This window comes from Dendropsophus ebraccatus, chromosome 6 (genome assembly GCF_027789765.1).
Source record: "Dendropsophus ebraccatus isolate aDenEbr1 chromosome 6, aDenEbr1.pat, whole genome shotgun sequence".
NCBI classification, from domain to species: Eukaryota; Metazoa; Chordata; class Amphibia; order Anura; family Hylidae; genus Dendropsophus; species Dendropsophus ebraccatus.
In genome coordinates this window covers 27,614,672-27,638,699 of record NC_091459.1, presented here as the reverse complement: position 1 = coordinate 27,638,699, position 24,028 = coordinate 27,614,672, and the positions used below count along the sequence as shown (strand labels likewise).

The 24,028-nt window shown below is 42.9% G+C and overlaps 1 protein-coding gene across 2 annotated transcripts in view; it reads left to right on the top strand.

Annotated features, from left to right (window-relative positions):
- Window positions 1-24,028, top strand: part of RNGTT (RNA guanylyltransferase and 5'-phosphatase) — a 267,991-nt gene that overhangs the window by 225,974 nt on the left and 17,989 nt on the right. For both annotated transcript variants that reach the window (XM_069973561.1, XM_069973562.1), the window contains exon 14: window positions 13,283-13,349. In XM_069973561.1, coding sequence (XP_069829662.1) covers window positions 13,283-13,349 — 67 coding nt within the window. The remainder of the gene's footprint in view (window positions 1-13,282; window positions 13,350-24,028) is intronic.

The following is a 24,028-nucleotide window of genomic DNA, read 5'->3' as shown; positions in this document are numbered from 1 at the left end:
ATATATTATAAAGTTTGATTATCTCATATACAGTATACTACTAAAATAAAAACTGTTACAATAGGTACACTTCAAAGGTAACTTGTTAAAACAGGGTCCAATCTGCACGCAATATGTTAAGTATAATATGTTATGTTAAGTGGGTGGCTCTACTCAGTCATTGACAGTTCTCTCTTCATGCACATTTATACACACAGATAGCTGTCAATCTCCGGGTAGGACTGCTCGCATGGCTACTTAGCCCAGAATGAGCACAGATTTCCATGAATAAATGACAAGTTATCATGGAAATTTTCCCACAAAACTATATATCAGTCTGCTCAGCTCCTCCTGCTCTAGAACATACTACAGTGTGACAGATAGCCTTTAAGGATGATTACCGGAAGTTATATACATGCAGCTAAGATAATGCAGAGTCTAACAAGAAGCCGTCACTACCTAATTGACCTTGCCCTCATCTTGGGTGATTTTCTAAAATATGAGAGCTCTTTGCTTTGTTCTATCTTCTAGATGATAGCTGAACGCTTGCTCAGCGTGACCTCAGAGACTCATTTCTGGTCATTTATTACTGTCTGTAATTAAAATGAATTAGTAGAATGATGTCATTTTATTGCCACAGTCTAAAATGATGAATTGGCTTGATGTGTTAGAGCACCTTAGGAGTGTAAGATTTCTAACGTAATTCAAAGAGATGCTGCTGAAATGCCATTATTTTGTAATGTATGTGAGTGTTCGTATCACTGAAACCTAAAAGCTTCTATTGGGTTGACAGAAGCCTCCATAGGACCAAATTACGTATCTTTACCACTTAATAAACAAGGTGTGGAATAGCATTGTAGTAGGGCTGGGTGATTATTCAATGAATACAAAAAATCATTGCGGGCGGTGAGGTGCAGGGTGGGTGGTGCAGTACAGTGTCAGGCTGGCGGTCCGGAGAGAGGTGCAGGCTGGCATGGTACAGTGTCGGGCGGGTGGTCCCGAGAGGGGTGCAGGGCGGCATGTTACAGTTTTGGGCGGGCGATCCAGGGAGGAGGGTGGCCTCCAGCCACTTAGAGCTGTGGCTGACCTTCCCTCACCCCTTACACATAGTGTTCCGCTCCTCTTCTGGCCACACATGGACGTCCCGGGTCTCTGGAGGAGGCTGCAGGGACTGTATAATAGGGTGAAAGCGTTGCTGCAGGTCCTGGAGCTGTACAGCGGGATCAGGGGAGTGCACAATCCCGCTGTACAGCTCCACAACCCGCAGCGACGCTATCGCACTATTCTACAGTCCCTGCGGCCTCCTCCAGAAACCCAGTACCTGCATGTGTGGCCTGTAAGGAAATGTGTGCCAGGGTGAGAGGAGGAGTAGGAGGGCCATGTGCACTCCTTCCTTAGGTACCCCCGGCTTCCTCAGTCACCCCCTGATGCCCCAGTCCCCCTCAGTCACCCCCTTAGGTACCCCCCAGCTGCCCCAGTCACCCCTCAGTCACCCCCTGCTGCCCCAGTCACCCCTCAGTCACCCCCTGCTGCCCCAGTCACCCCTCAGTCACCCCCTGCTGCCCCAGTCACCCCTCTGTCACCCCCTGCTGCCCCAGTCCCCCTCAGTCACCCCCTGCTTCCCCAGTCCCCCTTAGGTACCCCCCAGCTGCCCCAGTCACCCTTCAGTCAACCCCTGCTGCCCCAGTCCCCCTCAGTCACTCCCAGCTGCCCCAGTCACCCCTTAGTCACTCCCAGCTTCTCTAGTTTCCTCCAGTCTGCCCCAGTCACCCCCTCTATACCTGTTCTACTACTACACCCCTCATCTGTACCTATACTACTATTAAACCCCTCATCTGTACCTGTACTACTACTACTACACCCCTCATCTGTACCTGTACTACTATTACACCCCTCATCTGTACCTGTACTACTACTACACCCCCATCTATACCTGTACTACTACTACACCCCCCATCTATACCTGTACTACTACTACACCCCCCATCTATACCTGTACTACTACTACACCCCCCATCTATACCTGTACTACTACTACACCCCCCATCTATACCTGTACTACTACTACACCCCCCATCTATACCTGTACTACTACTACTAATCCCCTCACCTGTACCTGTACTACTACATCCCTCTTCTTTACCTGTACTACCTGTACCCCTTATCCACTATATCTCCACTACTACACCCTACCTAGATGGAGGCACAAAGATCTCCTATACTATATGGGGGCACAGATCAGGCACATATTTGGGAAAACTACTTATATGGGGCACAGAGGGGGCTTGTCTACTACATGGGGGCACAGGGGGAGCACTGTTATAAAGCAATACAGTTGTCTCAAATGTCATTAAAATAATATCTGACACTGCAAGGAAAAAAATGTTCTGTTTATGTAGCAAAAAGAAAGAAATCGAGATTTAAATCGGGAATCGTCCCAAAAATTTTTTAAGAAAAATCAAGATTTTACTTGGAGAGGTTGATGGCAGGGGGACACTGAGGGACACAGGGCACTGGAGGGACACTGAGCATCTCTCTGCCATCATCCTCTCCAGCAGCCACAGCCCGCACAGCTATTACATATAGATTAACATTTTAACAACAACACATAGCAAAATACAGAAAAGTGATCCTGGTATAGGCTGTTAAAAATAATTATTTTTGTTCATCCGTTCCCCCAGAAGCAGAATATAAAGTTATTTATAGGTTCCAACCTCCATAAAGCAAGCACATGGCTCCAAAATAAATAAATAAATAAATGCTAGGCCTTTGGGAGTCAGGTCAGTCTGACATTGTGGCCCTTGGACTAGTAAAGCATACTTAGAGTATGGTGGTACATTGCTACTGCTTGGGGACAAGTTGTGATCCACTACTTTATGCAGAATTGCAAAAAAAGGAGCATGCAATAAAATCAACAAATATTACAGATGCGAGTATACATCATTTGATAGTTGGCATAATTTATCATCTATATTTAGTATTCTAGTTATTGTGTGCTACAGCTGGCTAGAATGTGCAAGGTTCTTTGTCTAAATTAATCCTCTTTCTGGGCAGATGTACGTATATGTGCATATTAATGAGTGTGATAGGATCCATATGCTGATGTTTTCCTGAGCGGTTAGAATGATAGCTGGAAATCCTAGCTTTACACGGCTTCAGAATCATCACATAGACGCGAAGCGAAAGAACTTACGGGGGGAAGGTTTTAAAAAAATATTTTTACAGTATTTCTGCATTGGATGTACACATTGGATATATTAACCCTTTCAGGACCAGGCCAAAAATGTCCTTAAACCTTAGAGGACCAGGCCAATTTCAACTCACTACCCACATGAGCCCTTATTTTTTGCGCCACTAATTGTACTTTGCAATGGCAGGCTGAATTTTTTCATAAAGTACACTGCGAAACCAGAAAAAAATTCAATGTGTGGTGAAATTGAAAAAACAAAAACAAAACACATTTCTTTTACTTGTTTTTTTTTCTTCGTTTTTACGCCGTTCGCCCTGGGGTAAAACTGACTTGTTATGCATGTTCCTCACATTGTTACGATTAGAACGATATGTAACATGTATAACTTTTATTGAATCTGATGGCCTGTAAAAAATTCAAACCATTGTTAACAAATATATGTTCCTTAAAATCGCTCCATTCCCAGGCTTATAACGCTTTTATCCTTTGGTCTATGGGGCTGTGTGAGGTGTCATTTTTTGCGCCATGATGTGTTCTTTCTATCGGTACCTTGATTGTGCATATGCGACTTTTTGATGCGCAATTTTGCACTTTTTTTTTTTTTTTTGCGCTTACACCGTTTCCGTGCAAGATCAGGAATGTGATTAATTAAAAGTCCGGGTGATTATGCACGCGGCAATAGCAAACATGTTTAATTTTATTTATAACATGGGAAAAGGGGGGTGATCTGACTTTTATTATGGGAGGGGGCTTTTTAGTGAGTGACACTTCTTCTTTTTTTTTTTTTTATCCCACCCTGGGGGACTTCTAGTATAACCACACTGATTTCTCATTGAGATCTATGCTGCATAGATATGCAGCATAGATCGATGAGATAGGCACATTGATTGCTTCTGGCTGCTGCAGCCGGAAGCAATCGTGTGCGGAGCTGGGATAAGCGCCATTATGGCACTGAGCCCCGGCGGAGAAGGATGTGAGCATCCGGAGGAGTGATCCATCCTACTAGACACCAGGGAATGGTTGCATCAAGTAATCGGATGCAGCTGTCAACTTTGACAGCTGCATCTGATTACTTTATTAGCGGGCACGGCGATCTGACCATGCCCGCTCATAGCCGCGGTCCCGGGCTACAAGCGGCACCCTGGACCGCGGCGGTTCAGAGCGCATTTGCCGCGCGGCCCCGGTCTGAACACATAGAGGCAGCCCTGGACATACGGGTACGTCCAGGGTTGCCTAAGGGTTAAAGGAAAAGTCTGGCGAAAATTTTTATTAATGTATTGTATTGCCCCCCCCCCCCAAAAGTTATACAAATCACCAGTATACACTTATTACAGGAAATGCTTATAAAGTGCTCTTTTCCATGCACTTAATACTGCATCAAGGCTTCACTTCCTGGATAACATGGTGACATCACAACCCGACTCCCAGAGCTGTGCGGGCTGTGGCTGCTGGAGAGGGGCTGCTGGAGAGGATGATATATTGAAGATCAGACTGCACGGAGGTCAGCTGTATACCTCCAGCAGTCAGGTCATGTGAACTGCTCCTGTCACTTACACCTAAACGCTGCGGTCGTGGTGTTTAAGGGGTTAATGGCAGGCTGCCGCGTGATCGCGATGCCCCCCCCCCATTGAGGGTGAGGGCCTGGCTGCTAAAAGCAGACAGTACTCTCCCTCTATGAAGCAAGCTCCGCTCCTGAGCACGCTTCATAATGCGGTACCCCGGCAGGGCGTACATGTGTTTGCGCTAAGGTTCAGCCTGCAGAGGCATACATGTACTCCCGTAGTCGTTAAGGGGTTAATACTGCCATCAGTGCTAGTTGCGGGGTAAATGTCTTGCTGGTCACAGTTTTCTCTGGCAAAGAGTTAGCTGGGGATGCTGAGAACGGGACCTAAGGCAGCTGGTAAGACTTTTAAAGTGACCCTGTCACCCCCTTTTTGCATTCTGACTTCTCTACACAGGTGTAAAGGTAAATTTTGCAGTTTTCATACCTCATTTTATATCATACGTCATGGTGCTTGTTCCAGTTAAAATGTTTTTTTAACATCTGTGGATTGTGCCACCTTCGCGGGCTTCTCAACCAAAGCGCCACTTAGCCCCGCCCCTCTGTGACGTCATAGTCGGTGGCGATGTAGGCAGGGCTAAGTGGCGCTGTGGCCATGAAGACCCGCCCAGGTAGCACAATCTGCTGCTGATATAAGATGACTTTTTACTTAAACAAGCACCATGACATATGATATAAAATAAGATATGAAAACTGCAAAATTTACCCTTTACACCTATGTAGAGAAGTCAGAATGCAAAAATGGGGCGACAGTGTCACTTTAAGCCTCTTTTCAGACTTGAGTAAACATAGCATATGAATTTGTGCACTATGTCTGTTAACCGTGCTATTTTGCAGATTTTTGTATTAAAACTTTACAGTACTGTACAAAAAAATATTGCGTGCAATAGGCCTAAATTTAAAGGGCAACTCCAGCAAAAAAAAAGCTTCTTGGCAAATCCCCCTTCATGCATGCCAGTTCCTGCGTACTGCCAATAGCTGCAGGGTGGGTGTGCCATCATTGCCATGTGTCAGAGGGGAGTGTTCTATTTTTCCGGGTCAAGAACAGGTAGGAAACTTTAAAGTGCCAGACTACCCCTTTAATTCGTGTCTCCCTTGCCAGAATTTTCAGCCAGGACTGCCTGGAAATCATGGATACAGCCATAGACTTACTGTAGTTTTGCTCATATTCAGTGGGGAGTCTCAGCACCCAATGATCAAAACTTCTGACCTGTTTTTTTTTAGTGTGCCCTTTACTATGTAGATTTGTCCATGCCAGCTATGTAATCAAAACCATTTTCTTTTCTTTCTGCCACTTTTCTTTTACACCATCTCCCTTTGTCAGACTCTGCTCACTCAACACAATTCCTACCCGTATATTGTCCCAGTGGAGTATATAAAGCGCAGTGCTAGTTCACATAATAGTTAGAATGCAATGCAATCAGCAATTTGTTTTATATTTTATACAAAATCAGATCACATTCAGATGAAGTAATACACTGCTAGAGAATGGCGTGTTTGCCATCACCCCCTCCTGTTCCAGGACATCACCCAAAGAACACAAGATGCTTCGCTGCCTCCTTTTATTCTACAAAGTTATTTATATAAGTATGTGTTTTGTGGATTTTTTTTTTCTTGTTTCATAATGCTTGGTTGATTAGTACTGAGCTTATTTTTTCAATGTTAAAAGTTTATACATTCAATGCCGAGGACTAGTTTTCCACTAGCCCAGTAATAAAGTTCTGGTAAAATATCAGATTGCATCACACAATCGTCTCTGTTCACAAATCATAATGAGTCAATAAATCATAAACTTAACAATTCGGATATTTGTGATGAAATGAATTTGTATTTTTTGTTCTCTATGTGTACTGTAGCTTTCTGACAGAGAATCAACTACATGTTCCCCTTCAGGCAGTTGAAGTTCCTTATGCACCGTATAGGACATACAGACACATTGAAAAGCTTTGTATTCTTGCTTTGCTTCCTGTGTCAGTACAGTCCCACAAAAATTTAGACTTTTTTGGCTTTTAAATAATATTTGTATGTTAAACATATTTGTTAAGAATTTTTGGTGAAATTTTTTCACTTTTTCCATTTTACTATCCTAAATTTTGCTGTTCTCATTCTCACCACCGGGGCTAAAATGAAGCTGAGACTTCTTGTCCTGTCTGTGGTGATAAGAGGAGGCTGCTGTAAAGTGATCTGTATGGCATTACAGTGTCAGGTGACATCAGCTGATAGCATCAATACAAGAGCAGCTCCCTGTGGAATGACCTCTTCATAGGTCACAGAGTACGCTCAGTAATGTTTCACATTCATCTAAAGGGGACAGACTCTGTATATTAATGCTGGAGGAGAAGAAGAGCGGCTCAGCAGCACCGATGATCCCTCGAATTGCCGATCTTGGCTGCATGCCTGCTGGTAAACCCACAAACCCCAAGTGCGTATGCTTAGCTTGTGTAGAGGAAGTCCAACAGCATCCAGAGATAATCTTCCAAAAATGTATTGGTCACCAAGTCTACACCAAGTCTGTCAAGGGTCTGTAGATAAAGAGTTGAAAGAGATCTGGCTTTTAAAGGGGAACACCAGTTAAGAAAGATTTAACCCTGTTTATTCCACACCCATAATCTAAGCTTGTTTATAATAGGTTTCTAATACATTAATTGGTCTGTCTGCAGCACATCCTGACTTAGGGGTCTATTCCACTGAGCAATAATCTGCCAAATCGGCCTGATTCGGCTGATTATCGCTCTGTGGAATAGAGACAACGATCAGCCGATTGTGTCTGCTAGATCGGCACTCGTTTACATTATTGATCGGGCCCCCATCGGCCCGTGGAATAGGACCTTTACGCTCTGAAGCTGCTGAAAATCCTTACTTCCTGGTCCACTCTGTCCTCCGTCCTGAGACAAAGATCACATGATCTCTGTCTCTTCGGTTGCCAAGCAAGTTGTAACACCTCATCTGTAATCCATGGCTCTCCTGAGTAGTATAGGGGAAAGAAGACACTGTTTTATCTCTGTCTTTCTTTAATTTATGTAGATGAATACATAGATAGATACATTGTTTACTGAAAAAAGTAGTAGTAGTAGATCACAAAGAAGATCATGATCATTAATTCCTGTCATTGTTGGACAACGTCCGTTTTATGAGCCTATTAGTACGTCATAGAAACATAGCCTAAAGGATTGAACCTGGGATTAGCAGTGTAGACAAGAAGGAAAGGGAACAATCAGTGAGGGATCGGTGAGTGCACGTAAATGCTTTTTGTGCATTTAATTTTTTTTATGGGATCGCTGGAGTTCCCCTTTAGAAGGTAATGAGATAAAAGTAAGATGCAAAAAGGAAAATTGGCTGCCTTAAGAGGTTAAACACTAGAAAACACAGGTACTAAGCTACTGCTCTGGAAAAAAAAAGCTTCATATGTTTATTGGCAATTATAGGGTTAAGGTAGAGAGCCCATCAAATTGGTCACTGCATGAAAATTTAAAGCAGTGCAAAAATACATTAAGGAGACACTCCGGTGTCATGTCTCTCATTTTAGATTCCTTGCAATAGAGTATAAAAATTAAAGGGGTAGTGCGGCGGTAAAGAATTATTCACAGACTAACACACATTACAAAGTTATACAACTTTGTAATGTATGTTATGTCTGTGAATGGCCCCCTTCCCCGTGTCCCACCACCCCCACCCGTGTACCCGGAAGTGTGGTGCGCTATACTCACCTGTCACGTGCCAACCCCCGTCTCCGATCTTCAGCAAGTGACGTCTTCTTCGGGCGTACGGCGAACAGCTCCGACTGTCCCGAATGCCGGCCGCCCTCTGCAGCGTCATCAGCCGTGGCTGAGCACAGTTGTGACGCGGCGGAGGGGGGACGGGCGGCAGCGACTTGGCCGTCCGTCCGAAGATGACGTTTGGCACAAGATGGCGGACGGCCCTCGACACGGATTAGGTAATGTATAATGCACCACACTTTCGGGTACACGGGTGGGGGTGGGGGGACACGGGGAACGGGGCGATTCACAGACATAACATACATTACAAAGTTGTATAACTTTGTAATGTGTATTATTCTGTGAATAATTTTTGAGGGCCGCACTACCCCTTTAAGGATTTTTTTATTCCTTGAGACTTTTTTGTCTTCTTGCTATGGTGCTGAAATATTCATTATGTAGTCATGGAGCACATTTCACATAAGTGCAGTTCAGGTTCAGTAAATGTGCTAGAAGATACAATTTAATATACAATGCTAGAAAATGTAAAGGAGCAGATGTTTACTAATTAGGGTGGGAAAGTGACAATGTGACATCTGTTCGTTCCTATTACTTGTTAGAAAATACAGCTGTCTAAACCTTTACATTTACAGCGGAAAATAATCCTGCATAGAGGTCTCTGTTTGTCTCCCATTCTGAGGGCATGTGCAAATTCTGGCGGATAGCCCGCCGCCGATTCCGCCTTTCGCTTGCATCCCTATCCCTGCCATAGATTCCATTCTATGCACAGGTGGATTCCGCCGTCTGCCCAAAGAAGCGTCGGAATCCGCGGTGGGTTATCCACCCGGAGTTGTGACTGGCACATTAGTGACCAATTAATGGCTAAACAATTAGTTTTATGGGGATTCTATGGGGATTTGCTACCTTGTTTCTCCAAAAACAAGACAGTGCCATATATTTATCACAGGGAGGGAGGATGTGAACGGCCTTACTTTCGGGGTTAGGGTGCCTTATTTTTGGGGTGTGCCTTACTTTGGGCTACTTGGTAGATTAGCTGGGGTGTTTTATTTAAGGAGGATGCCTTATTTTCAGGGAAACACTGTACTGCTCTGGACAGTTCCTGACATGAACAGAGGTGTCAGCAGAGAGCCTGGAAAGAGTACACCACTTCCTACAGGACATACAGAAGCTGATAAGTACTGGAATACTTGTCATTTTTCAATAGAAGTACATTACAAATCTTTGTACTTCCTAGCAACAATTGATTTGAAAGATTTTTTTTTTTTTAGTTGAACTACCCCTTCAATGTGAGCAGGCTGCATGGTTGTTATATACTGTGTGTGTTTGACTGCTATGTGTACACATTGATAGAAGATGCATGTTACATCTGTACAGCACCCTGAAGGCTGTGGCACAATATAAAGAAATAATTTCTGCTTGGAATGTTTGTTATTTTCATGTAAACATAGTGGAATGTACTTTCAATATTGTTTAGAATTGTTTCTCTGTTAAATGATCCGAATGTTAAATTATCTCAATCTGGCTAAACATTCTGTTCCTTTAACTTCCTGAGTTATGGGGAAGTGTCTTGGCCTTGATTTCCTGTATATTTTATCCTCTGTCACATTACCTATTAATGTAATCACAGTAGCTCAGCTGCAATATGGAGTTTGATTTACTTAGCATAATCTGGCACATACTGATTGCAATAAACTCTAATGTGTTTATAGTGCATTATTTAAGTGTATGATTTGTAGTGTACCCAGTCCTGTGTAATGTTGTCTGAGAACATGCATAGCTACAGTGAGAGCATTGAAGAACTATGGAACTATTTCAATTATCTGTTTAACCTTTTTCCCATATAAGACCCCTTTCACACCTCAGTATTATACTGTCATTAATGGGGGAGATTTATCAAACATGGTGTAAAGTGAAACTGGCTCAGTTGCCCCTAGCAACCAATCAGATTCCACTTTTCATTCCTTACAGACTCTTTGGAAAATGAAAGCTGGAATCTGATTGGTTGCTAGGGGCAACTGAGCCAGTTTCACTTTACACCGTGTTTCATAAATCTCCCCCAATAATTTCAATGGAACCTTTTACATATTCGTTGTTGCTAACGATCACCTATACCTATGAATAGATCCATGCAGTTGCACATCAGTAGCGCTGTCCATAGCTGTGGGTCCACGGCTGGCGACAGCTCTATAGATGTGTGAATGTGGCCTAAGGGCCTGTTTACATATACAGGATCTGTTGCAGATCTGCCACATCAAATTTTGTGCAGATCCTATATGTGTTAATGGACCCTTAGGGCCAGTTCACATTAAGCAAATGTGGCGGAATATTGCCTGCCTCTCTGTCAAACGGAATCTCTATGGGAGAGCTTGCACGCCTCCAATGTTCAATTCTTTAAGTGGAGAGCGGAGGGATGTGAGCCCTCCGATAGAGACTCTGTTTTACACTGAGGCAGGCGGCATTCCACCTCATTTGCTCAGTGTGAACATACCCTGAATTGAAAAAAGTAAAGGAGAAGTCCTGGCATTTTTAAAATCCAGCAGCCGGTAGGGGGGAATTTAATAACAAGCACAAACTTACCTCTCCCCGCCAGTCTCCAGGATTTCGGGTGCTGCTAACGTCACGGCTGATGGACTGGCCGCTTGGCCAGTAAGTGACATTGCTCCACTGATTGACTGAGCGGCCAGTTCATTAGCCAGGACAGGAATTTTCCCCCGATTCGGGATGTCATCGTCATCACAACTCGGGGGGGGGGGGGGGGAGATGCCTTCCAGCTGGTGGGGGTCCCAAGGTCAATCCCTGCGAGCATGGGGAGAGGTAAATTCTGATTTGTCATCAAATGCTCCCTTGCCGTATTTGAAAAATGGCCGAACTTCTCCTTTAGGGTATAAACCCACATACCGTATACGCAGCATATTTACTGCTGCAATACGCAGCAAGTACGCAGCAGATTTGATCTAAATAACTGAACACAGCATCAAATCTGCACCATCAAATCTGCTGCGTATCTGGTGTGTGTTTTTGTACCCTTAAGGTCAAGGGTAATATTTAGAGAAAAGTGAAATCGTGGACGCTCATCCATTGATCTTCTCCAGCCACTGGGAGTTAAATGCCGAGCATTCAGGAGGTCACAAAACCCGAACTTACTAAGTTTGCTCATATCTATTAATAAACCTTAGAAAGATTAACAAAAAAATGTTATCATATAGTTTAGGAACTATTCTACATAAGTAACCCCAAAAGTACTTAACATTCAGTCACTGTCAAGAAACTATGGACAGAGTGTTAAATGGTACAGGCAGATTAATAAGAATTGCTGAATATTTGATTTGCACAATGTCTTGTATAAGTGTCCTTGTGAGTCCATACTTGAAGAACCCATTTTGTTCATAGATGAGAATGGTTTGCTGCATCACGAATACTTGGGTTAGCAAGGGGTGAGATGAAACTAGCAATTTTTTGTTTTCTATCGGGGGATATTGATATATTTGTTTGCCAGAAAGCAGTGTGAGAGAATCGGAGCTGTCCTCGGGCCATCTTACTTTTATGGTCTTCAGAGAGTCTGTGCTGAAAATACAGTGTGAGAGGATTAGCACAGTGTTAGGGAAGAAGAATAGCATTGAATCTAAAGGTTGTTAAACGTGTCTCCAGTTAATGGGAAAAATAAATGTATAATACCCGAGTAGAAAACCTACTGAAGTTTTGTGTGATTATCCTTTGGCAGTCATGAAATTATTTTATGTTGATCTCTGTTGTCTTCACCATACACAGTATATCCTTTCTACTAGTTATGAGTGCAAACTGTAAAATAGCATTTTATTATAATGTTAAGTACGGGATCTAGAAACAGTACTGATATTATTATGAGGAGCACGCGAGCACTGATCTGACAGATCATAGAGGGGCGGGGGTTTCCTCCCCCTGGGGGCTGACCGGCCTGCCTCTGGTGCTTCTGCCCAGGTCGATGTTCGGTAATAGACCGGCTTCCCCGCAATGGCGTCGTTCTATTTATGTGCAACACTTAAAGCTAATGTACCTTCAATTTACATTCAATTTAATTAATTACTGTTCAATGAATAGCAGCCACACAAAACTGACATGTCAGATGTTCCTGCAGCCGCTAGGGATCCTGGCTATCTGTATACATTCTGTCCGGGGTTCCATTGACTGCAGCACAATTTAAATTTTCTATTAATCACGGCCGTTGTTGTTAATCTGTGACAACGGCCGTGATTAATAGAAAAGTTATATTATGTGAGCGTAGCCTATGGCTGTATGGACTTCCTAAGGGTGGCATCTACCTTATATTGTGCGAGCGTAGCCTATGGCTATATGGACTTCCTAAGGGTGGCATCCACCTTATATTGTGCGAGCGTAGCCTATGGCTGTATGGACTTCCTAAGGGTGGCATCCACCTTCTTCATCCACTGTTAATCAAATGTTGATTTAGCTGTTTATGTATCAACATTAATTGTTATTCCATTCGATCCCTAAGTGTAGCCATATGTACTCTCTAACCATCTGAGTAAAGTACCTTCTTAAGAATATCCTCATAACTCAGCTCTACCTTACTTCTATTTGCTTTACTTTTTATTGATATGTTTGAACTTTCTTTTCCTGTACGTTTTAGTTGGTTTTTATATATAGTTGTTTCTGCTAAATAAAAAACGAACATTTTTTGGACTCTTTTCTCTTCCAGTTACTTGTTATATTAGTTGTGGAACATATGCAGTGAATCTTACCATGGTTTACATAAAAATAAGCTTTAATTCTTCCTGTATCTAATTAGAAATATTTAATAGTGCCAAGTATTTCAGTGTCCTTTGTTTTTTCCTCTAGACTTCTCACTCAGAATGTTGGATTGCTCTACGTTGGAAGCTATGATCGTCCTTTTTCCCAGATAAAGGTATATAGTTTTAAAGTGATAACCTTTATAGTATATTGTTGACATAATAGAAGAGCCAGGATTTTATCCATTTTTAGGCTGGGTTCACACACAGTATATTTCAGGCAGTATTTGGTCCTCATGTCAGGTCCTCATTGCAACCAAAACCAGGAGTGGATTGAAAACACAAAAAGGATCTGTTCACACAATGTTAAAATTGAGTGGATGGCCGCCATATAACAGTAAATAACGGCCATTATTTCAATACAACAGCCGTTGTTTTAAAATAACAGCAAATATTTGCCATTAAATGACGGCCATCCACTCAATTACAACATTATGTGATCAGAGCCTTTCTGTGTTTTCAATCCACTCCTGGTTTTGGTTGCAATGAGGACCTGACATGAGGACCAAATACTTCCTGAAATATACTGTGTGTGAACCCAGCCTTAAAGGAAAAGTCTGTGCAGACCTCCTTTTTTCACAAGTGCCAATTAAGGGGAAGATAAAAGAAATAACACGCTCTCATCACCCCGGCTCTAGCACTGGTGGCCGTATACCAGCGGTCTGGTCCCCGGCTGCTTTGTGGTCCTGGAACGTGACTTATCTCCATCAACATCATCTAGTGGAGACTCTGGAGTCCCCCATGCGCCTTACACTGTTGTCTAAACCCACCAGTAGCAGTGCGTTCGGCTGATTTTAATATAAGGTGTATGACACCTTTAGCTTGAAATCTAGAATGAATATTATGATCCTTCCAAAATCTAACGTTTCCAGAATTCCCTTACTCCTTCTTGTATACCATTAAAGGGGTAGTGCGGCGGTAAAGAATTATTGACAGAATAACACACATTACAAAGTTATACAACTTTGTAATGTATGTTATGTCTGTGAATGGCCCCCTTCCCCGTGTCCCACCACCCCCGCCCGTGTACCCGGAAGTGTGGTGTGCTATACTCACCTGTCACGTGCCGACCCTAGTCTCCGATCTTTAGTCTGCGATGCCGTCTTCGGACGGCCGGGCCGAATCCCTCCTAGCGTCCTGAGTGCCGGCCGCCCTCTTCAGCGTCATCAGATGCTCAGCCGCGATTGGCTGAGCACAGTTTGGCTCAGCCAATCGCGGCTGAGCAGCCGATGACGCTGAAGAGGGCGGCCGGCACTCAGGACGCTTGGAGGGATTCGGCCCGACCTTCCGAAGACGACATTGCAGACTGAAGATCGGAGACGAGTCGGCACGTGACAGGTATGTATAGCGCACCACACTTCCGGGTACACGGGCGGGGGTGGTGGGACACGGGGAAGGGGGCCATTCACAGACATAACACACATTACAAAGTTGTATAACTTTGTAATGTGTGTTATTCTGTCAATAATTCTTTACCGCCGCACTACCCCTTTAAGCTCTTCTTTAAATCTTCTTTTAATAACCATGTACCTCTGATTAGATGACACACATATATAGGTTGCTGGCACCGAGTGTAGCCATTCTTATAACCTTGAAGTCACATTGTCCTACGTTCTGCACTTGATTACACCCGGTCATCTGCCTTCTAACTGAACCTTATGCTTTCTCTTGGCAACAGCTGCTAGATCTCTTCAGGGAGTAACTTTTATTTATTAATCCTCATATATATCTTTACCACGACATCTAGTGACCATGTCATTATGAAGCTTTTTCAGGGGTTAACTGCATTTTTATTGAGCCCTTATATGAATAGACAAACCTTGCAAGGCTCTACCTTTTTGTTTTATAATGCGATATAGGAATCTGTGGAAGCTTGTAAGCAGTGATTTAAAATTTTAGGATATTGTATAATTAGGTTAGTATCATTAGGTTACATCATTAAGCCTTGGTGGTACTATACTTAGGGCCCTATTACACGGGACAATTATCGTGCGAAAAATCGTTATAGCGTTCGAATTTAAACAATAATCGTTCTGTGTAATTGCGGGCAACGATTGAAAAGTCGTTCCTATGTCGTTGATCATTGATTTAAAATTATCGTTAATCATTCGCTGTATTTCCACATTTGTTCGCTAAATTTGTTCACTAATCGTTTAGTGGAATTGCACATTGTTCATTGTTTTTCTGGGATCAGAAGGATTAAACGATCGTAGTAACAATCGCAATAACGATTATAACTAGCGACCACCATTCTGTATAATATGGTGAAGGATTTCAGGTTAACGATTAACAATCTCATTTGTGATCATTTATCGTTAAAAATCGCTTCGTGTAATAGGACCCTTAGGTATCAATTTATGTTTATACTTCCTGGCAAGTCTATAGGCCCTTTGTCTATGGTGGGCACTATGGTGGTGGCACACAATGATGTCATTTGTTATTGTTGCTTTGAAAACAAAAGGACCTGGAGCTGGATAGGAGCTTTGCCAATGTAATGGAGCAAAATCAATAAAAATAATAAATGGCACGGTCTTGATTTTCATGTTTGAAGCCTCTGTTTAGAGCATCTATTTAGCCCTTTAGGTTATGTTTACATGTGGCAGATTTCTTCCATACAGAAGGTTGTTGGATGTGGATTCCTGATAACCCCACTGAGTAGGATATTAGGAAGCAATTCTGCAACTAAATGTGTGACGCTCAATTCTCTAGTTTTTAAGCTAGTAGTCTACATTCTTTTATTCTTTTTTATTTATTTATTTATTTTGCCGAAATGGGAATTAGCTTTCTTCCATTTATTTCCTGGAGAGCTCCTGGAGGGTGTTCTCTTATAATCAACAGCAAAGGGGAACAAGTAGCGTTTCCAAGTAAAATATTGCAATATGAGGAAATGTTTAAAAATGACTGCAAATTACAGTGGTGCTTTAATGTACTCCAGATGGGAAAAATGTTTCCTATCAACTGGTGGCAAAAAGTTATACAGATTGTATTAACGTAGTAATTAATTGGAAGGCTTGTAAAACCCAAGCCTTCCAGTACTTATCAGCTGCTTTATGCCCTTAAGGAAGTTTGGTAGTCTTTCCGGTCAGCCATGGCGCTGTCTTCTTTCCTCCTTCCTGACATGGACAAGTGGCAGCAGAAAGCATTGTGTCTGACTGCTTACATTGCTTCCTCCAGGGCATACAGTAGCTGATAAGTACGTGAAGCTTTGAGTTTTTATGTCAGTTTCTCTCCTTAAAGGGAACATTTGTGCTCATATGACTCCCTGCAGCACCTTAAAGAGCTACAGTGCAGCTGGGGGCACGTCCCAGCCGCAGCAGTAGCTTAGATAAGGAGAAAAATACGTTTTATTCCCCCCCCCCCGCGAGGCAAGGAGAAGGGGCAGTAACTAGTCATTTGGGCGGGGAGCCGCCTGGCACTAGTCACGACCCTCCGCCTGTCAGCGAGCGCTGCGGGGATGATCGACAGGCAGCGAGACCTGTTAGTTGTGGAGAAAGCACCAAAAACACATCAAGGTATTAAAAACTCTTTATTAAAATATGCATCCACATTTTGTAACACTTATGACAACTTAATGTCCCACATCACCCCTTTAATAGTATTTTTTTTATAATGGTTGTTGTTTTGAGGTCTGGGAGGTTGCCAGTAATGACAGGGACCACCTTAGTCATTTGTGTTTCAGACAACATAAAAGTGATGGCAAGAAATTCATGCAAATAGGGAATCTGCTTACAATGTCTGGTTTATATTAAGCTTCCTCAGGCAGTTAGTTTTCTATAACTGAAACATTGCAAGCGTGAAATTCCCACTTTGGTTATGCTGCCTGAATATCTTTAGATTGCATTTGGTTGCAGACCTTTGGACCGGGCCCAGTGAGGCGCGCACTCCATTATGCAATTACTATATTACCTGAGTGCTGCTGTTTGACTGTTTTAAACAGGAAAATAATGACCAGTTCCCCTTAAATATCTTCTTTCTACTTTTACACCCTCATCACTCCAAATCCATTGTTTAGTAACCCATTATCCTTTATAGGTTTGTATTTACATTTTTACTTGGTGATTTCTTATAACATTTGGGTACATACCCTTTGCCATTTTTTCAGCATAATCATAAATTGCTTGAATCAAAATCTTCTAATATAACAAAAAGGTCTAGTATAATAATTAAAAAAAAAAAAAAAATTACCCAATGTATTTCTATGCCCAGAGGTAGGGATGGTCCGAAACTCGAACGCTCAGCATCAGATTCCCGCTGTCTGGCCCCTCCGTGCAGCGGGTGGATACAGTGGGAGGACCGCCTGGAAAACTGGGATACAGCCTATGGCTGTATCCCAGTTTCCCAGTTTTCCAGGCGGTCCTCCCGCTGTATCCACCCTCTCCACTGAGCGGGCAGACAGCGGGAATCATTGCTGAGAGTTCGGGTTCGTACGAACCCGAACCGAACTCTGTTCGGACCATCCCTACCCAGTGGCCACCATTTTTATACCCCAAGCTAATAGATTATTTTATGTTATTTAATAGGGAAGAGATGTGCGCAGTATTTTACATATACAGGATCAGTAGAAATTGTCAACACTGTCTTTGAAAATTAGATGGTCTCTTTCTGTCGCAAAGGCAAATGTTTGTCTAGGGCGCCATCGGTCGCGTGATGGCAAATAACAAGCTGCGCAACCAAATTATTAGTGCAAAGTCGTAAGCGGTTTACAGTAACAGACTCCTTTCATTGAGGTCAATGCTGGTCATTCAAATTTGGTCATGCGGGGATGTGATTAAAATGAATGGAGCCACGTCACAGAGGGGAGGGGGTTTCGTCACAATGGGGGCCGACGGACCCGCCTTCAGTGCTTCATGCTGCATCGGTGCTGGGTAATAGACTGGCACCGTACAAAAAAAGGATTGCAGCACCCCCGTGCAGCCAGATTTGGTGGTGGTGGGGGTTGCTTTTATCTCTCTTGTTCACCCCCATACACACAAACACTCAGTATGGCCAGACACTTATGTTGAGGGGAGGTAAGATGCGGCCAACTCTGATTGTGGCTTCCAGTACTTATCAGTCTTCCAGTACTTATCAGCTGCTGTATGTCTTACAGGTAATGTTTAGAGATGAGCGAACCTGGAGCATGCTCGAGTCGATCTGAACCCGAACTTTCAGCATTTGATTAGCGGTGGCTGCTGAAGTTGGATAAAGCCCTAAGGCTATGTGGAAAACATAGATATAGTCATTGGCTGTGTCCATGTTTTCCAGACAACCTTAGAGCTTTATCCACGTTCAGCAGCCCCAGCTAATCAAATACCGAACGTTCGTGTTCGGATCGACTCGAACCCGGTTCGCTCATCTCTAGTAATGTTGTTTTCTTTTCAGCCTGACACAATGCTCTCTGCTAATGTTCCTGTCTCAGACAGAGATGTCAGCAGAGAGCACTGTATTGGACTGAAAAGAATACACCACTTCCTGCAGGGCATCCAGCAGCTGATAAGTACTAGAAGATTAGAGGTTTTTAAATACAAGTAAATAACAAATCTATATACCTTCCTGAAACCAACTGATTTGAAAGTAAAATATTTTTGGCTGGACAACCCCTTTATTGCTGTGTGTGGACAGAAAGCAGCCGCTAGTGCAGCTCAGTTTTGATCTCCAGATATTACATGACAGGCTTTCAGGTTTTGTATTTCTTACTAAATACTGAGTTATTTCAAAGTATGTTGTAGGTATTTTTCCAAGAGACAAAGCAGTTTTTCAAGCATAGAGGAACACAATGTATTGCCTGGCAGCAAGTCACAAAGTTTATAATTTAGTCTGCGCTAAATCCATTTAAAATGTCAAAGTTTCCGTCTGCTTACAATGACCTTTTGCTGTAATTAAATAAAAAAACATTTTCACTTAAGCTTTACCTTTTAGACTGGAATACTTGTTTATCAAGTATAAAACATTGTGCTTTCTGGCATGAAACGGACTTCTTATAAGTGGTGGTCCGAGAATCTAATAAATGAAATACCTGCATAAATGTTCTAATGTTTATAAATAAATAAGAAGACGACACTACCTACTGCTCACCCGTCTGATGTGGTGCAGATGCCCCGGTGCTTCCCCCTCGTTATATTTACTTCTATAGAAATGACCAGGGCTGTGGAGTCTGAAAAAATGTACAGACTCCAGCTTTAAAAAAAAATAAAAAATCTTTAAAAAATTTAGAATTGAATATTGATATGGATTTTATAAGTTTTGATTGGTGTCAGTGACGGTATGTACTGTATGTACTGCAGGAAAGCTAAGCAAAGACCAGCAGGAAGCATTGTACCATCAGTGCTGGAGCGGTCCTCACAGGTGGATAATGGTTGGGTTGTTATTTGATAACATTTCCTGGAAGTGACTGCATGTAATATACTGTCGGACAACCATTTTAAAGGAGTGTTCCCATCTCACATACTATAGTTATACTTGAAGGAATTGTCAGGCTAAACAGTTTTTGCAATCATATTCATTTATCAAACTTGCCTCCTCCTCCGCCTCCTGCACTTTCCTCTTAATGTTGACAGCTTGTTGTCTTGGTTACTGACCACCGCTCACTCTAAAAGCAGTGGTCTGGTGTGTATAGCTAAATTATAGACCTAGAAAAAGAGGAGTGGCTGCACCTCACACCCATGGTTTACACTAACGCCTCTCGGCTATATTTAAAAACCAACGCCAGAATGTTGGTATATAATTTGATCAAACCATATTGCCTCATGTACCGTGTGCAGGTCTTCTGGCACACAACCCTACTCTAAAAAAACACTTTGCTGGTCAGCAACAGTCAACCCCGCAGCGCAAGCTCCAACAGGGGAGGGGGGGGGGGCACAGAATGGCCCTGCAACCCCACTATCACAGGACCAAACCCACTGGGCCCCCTGACACCCCGCAGGTGCCACTGGTGGAGAAAGCCGCCGCCAAGCAAATGTGAACAAGGTGTTACTACTCACCAATGCACCAGCATGTAGAATGGGAGAAAGAAGAGGTACTTACTATATGCGCACAGGTGCTTCCTGCTGGGTGTGAGGTGCAGCCACTCCTTTTTCTCTAGGTCTATAATTTAGCTATATATACACTGGAAAAAGTTTCCCAGGACTGGATCCAGCTTTTCCAGGCACCTGAGAAGGAGCATTGCATATTTCAAAGGCAGCTGGCCGAAAATTTGACTGCCGACCTAATATTTTTACTGTAAATTCCTCTCTACTTACTACATTGATAAGAGAATACCCCGAGAGGTGTACTTTCCAAAATAGGGTCACTCCTTGGGGTTTAACTGTACTGGTACATTTGTAACATGGACATTGTGACACTAGCTCACACTTGCATGTAGTAAGCGCGGTAACATTGCATTTTTAATAGCGGCCTGTCTTTCATTGTTTGCATGTAGAAATGTAAATGCAGTAGCCGGACCATGTCATAGCCTTTGTCTGGATTTGCAGGACTGTGTCCTTTTAATAGCCTTCACTTAATTATACCCTTGATCTACTGTACACTTTATTTTTCTATGCAGGGAAATGAGGATGCAGCACTAATTTGCATTCTAAATCGACGGATTAGCCTTCATTAGCCCTTCGCTGCGGTTCTGTTCTGCTTTACTCTTCTTCCTGTAGAGTCCTAGTTTACGATGTCGATGGAGCTCAGTTATGGTCTTATGGGAATAGTTAATCATATGGCTGTAGTTAATTATTCTTTTAACATCATTATGCTTAATTATGATACATATATCAACTGTTCCAGCCACATGCTAGGAAGTTATGTATGTAACAAACAGCTGGCTCATTAATAGATGCAGCGTATTGCTCAGTTCCTTTATTTATCTCGAAATGGAGTAATTGCATTAGTAAATGTCTGAGTAATGTTTTGTTACATGCACTTGAGCAATGGAGAACGTTGCCCCGGCTGACTGTTTACAAAATTACCTGACCTGCACGTCATCTCCTTCTGTCCTCGTGTATCGTTCTAATGCTACCTTGTAACCAGGCCCAGACTGATCATCTGGACGTCTGTTGGTAAAGGGCTAATGATCTTTGGCCAATATTTCCTGTAACCTTACCGACATAACGAGCACGACCGTTTCACGTTCTTGGAGAAAGCACTCCTTATTTTTAGGAGTGTGGAGTGATGCATTCTTACGCAGTATAATTAACTACCTACACAGTTGCTGACTATTCTGGATTACATTCTAGGAAATAAGCCAACCAACACAGACCTCCTCCATCTCTTTTGCTGTGCGTTGGTGCTTTCTCTCGTATTTGTGTTTGTAATTAATTAATATTATCGGCATATCAATTGCTTTGACAGGAGGTGGCATACACTTTTTAACTCTGTTAGTTGTGGGGGAAAAAAATTGTAGATATGAAAATTTCTGCCAGATTTTTTCCCCGTCACTAGAATTCCTTTACCTGTGTTTGTTCTTTAACGCCTTAACGACTGCCAAGAGTTTTTCACAGTGGTCTTTAAAGGGGAACTGTCAGTAGGTTAGACGCATCTAACCTGATGATAGCGCCCGGACGCTGAGGAGGAAGGTATATGTCCTTGGTGTAGATCCTGCTCTGTTATCTGGCATAATTGTCAGCCAAGAGCACTGTTAGGAGCACTGCCCTGCCCCCACAGCGTCATATCAATGCAATATCAATGGATTGGGCAGGCCGGATGGTGCTGGGGGCGGGGCAGTCCTCCTAACAGTGCTCTCGGCCGAAGATTATGCCAGCTAACAGAACGGGATCGGCACCAAGGACACATACCTACCTCCTCACCATGCCGCATGCTGTGTGTCCTTGGCGCCGATCCCGTGCTGTTAGCTTGTGTAATCTTCGGCCAAGAGCACTGCCCCAGATGGCGCTGTGGGGGCAGTGCTCCCAGCCGAAGACATTGTGTAACCATCAGGGGTGGATTAACTTTAGCATAGGCCCCGGGCTGTTCACCAAGCCTGGGCCCCCCCACCCCACTGTAACTATGGAAGCACTAGCCTGGCGTTCATAGTACAGGACAGATAATGTCATGATGTCCTGATTTGTGCAAAATTGCCATAAAAAAACTTGGATTTTTGCAAATCATGGCGGAAGTGTAGCCAGGAGACAGCACACCACTGAAAGTATAAGTCTTTTTGGGTGGTCATGGGGCCCCCCAGGAGTTCAGGGCCCCGGGCTGCCGCCCGAAACGCCCCTATTATAATCCACTACTGGTAACCATGAGTGTACAGCTTAGCAGTCCTAGACAGTCATTTACCCCCCAAAATGGCATTTGATCCTTTGTGGCTCCTCAATCTCTCGATAAATAGTGCTCATATAAGCAGTACTATGCAACAGCCTCCATTGGTCCCAGCAAAAACATGATTGATGGGTGACTGGTGACATGACGTATTGCTGGTCCAGCACAAGCCCTGACAAAAGTAGTTATTACTTGTCAGGGCTCTTTTCCTTCTGTCCCCAAAAGGTCTTAGGGGCCGTTCACACTACGGAATCGGCGTCGAAAATCCGCTCGGAATTTCCACTGCGCCAAACCCCGCCTGATCTCTTTCAATGGGAGGCCTTGCACGCCTCCGCTCTCTGCTTCTCCGCTTAAAGAATTAACATGTTACTTATTTGAGCGGAGAGACGCGGAGGCGCTTATGGTCTCCCATTGAAAGAGAAAGCAGACAAGATTCGCGCGGAGTGGAAATTCCGTAGTGTGAACAGACCCTAATATGGACTTTGACGTGACAGAGAAGAAAATTACAACAATAATAATTAAACCAGTGTGACCAATGCATGCAGATCAATTGGGGGGGAAAATGTATAGGTCCAAGAATGTATCTGGAGGAAGGAGTTAAAAGGGTTATCCAGCGAAAATCTTTTTCTTTCAAATTAATTGATGCCAGAAAGTGATATAGATTTGTAATTTTCATCCATTAAAAAAATCTCAGTCTTCCCATACTTATTATCTGCTGTATGTCCTGCAGGAAATGTTATATTTTCAGTCTGACACAGTGCTCTCTGCTGACATCTCCGGCCGAGACAGGAACAGTAGTAAATCCCCATAGAAAACCTCTCCTGCTCTGGACAGTTCCTGTCTCGTACAGAGGGGGCAGCAGAGATCACTGTGTCAGACAGAAAATAAAACACCACTTCCTGCAGGACATACAGTAGCTTGTAAGTATGGGAAGACTTGAGATTTTTTAATAGACGTAAATTACAAATCTATATAACTTTCTGGCATCAATTTATTTGAAAGAAAAAGATTTTCGCTGGACAACCCCTTTAAAGCTTTGCTCCTTTAAGAAGCTTGCATGTGTGGTACATCATAATGTGTTCCATGACAAAGCAGTTTTCTGTATCTTTGATATGATTTTACAAAGTGTGTTTTCTGGAAAGCTTTACTCAGATGTATTCATATGTCTGTATTTATATTTTGAATAATTTTTTTTTAGTTCTTTCAAAGAATAATACCTATGTTCTTAGTGGTACTCCTTGGTTGTTAAAATAGGATTGTAAAGTAGGTAAAAAAAATCCTTCCCTCCTGCTAGACTTCAGTCCTCTAGTGTGGACGTGTGGATTACACGTCTGCTGCTGAACCTGTAATAATCCCTCCATGCTAACACAAATGTTTAACACCATATATTTTATTGCTGCAGGATGTGATAAACATAGTTATTAAGAGTCTTACATAAAGAAGTTTGTTGTATTTATATTCTTACCTTTTCTATTTTTTGTTCAATTAACTGGGACTAGGATTTTTTTTTCTTTACCGTCTTCTTTTGGTTGCAGTTTTGTAACTGGTCCGAAGACATCCACATTATCAACACCCC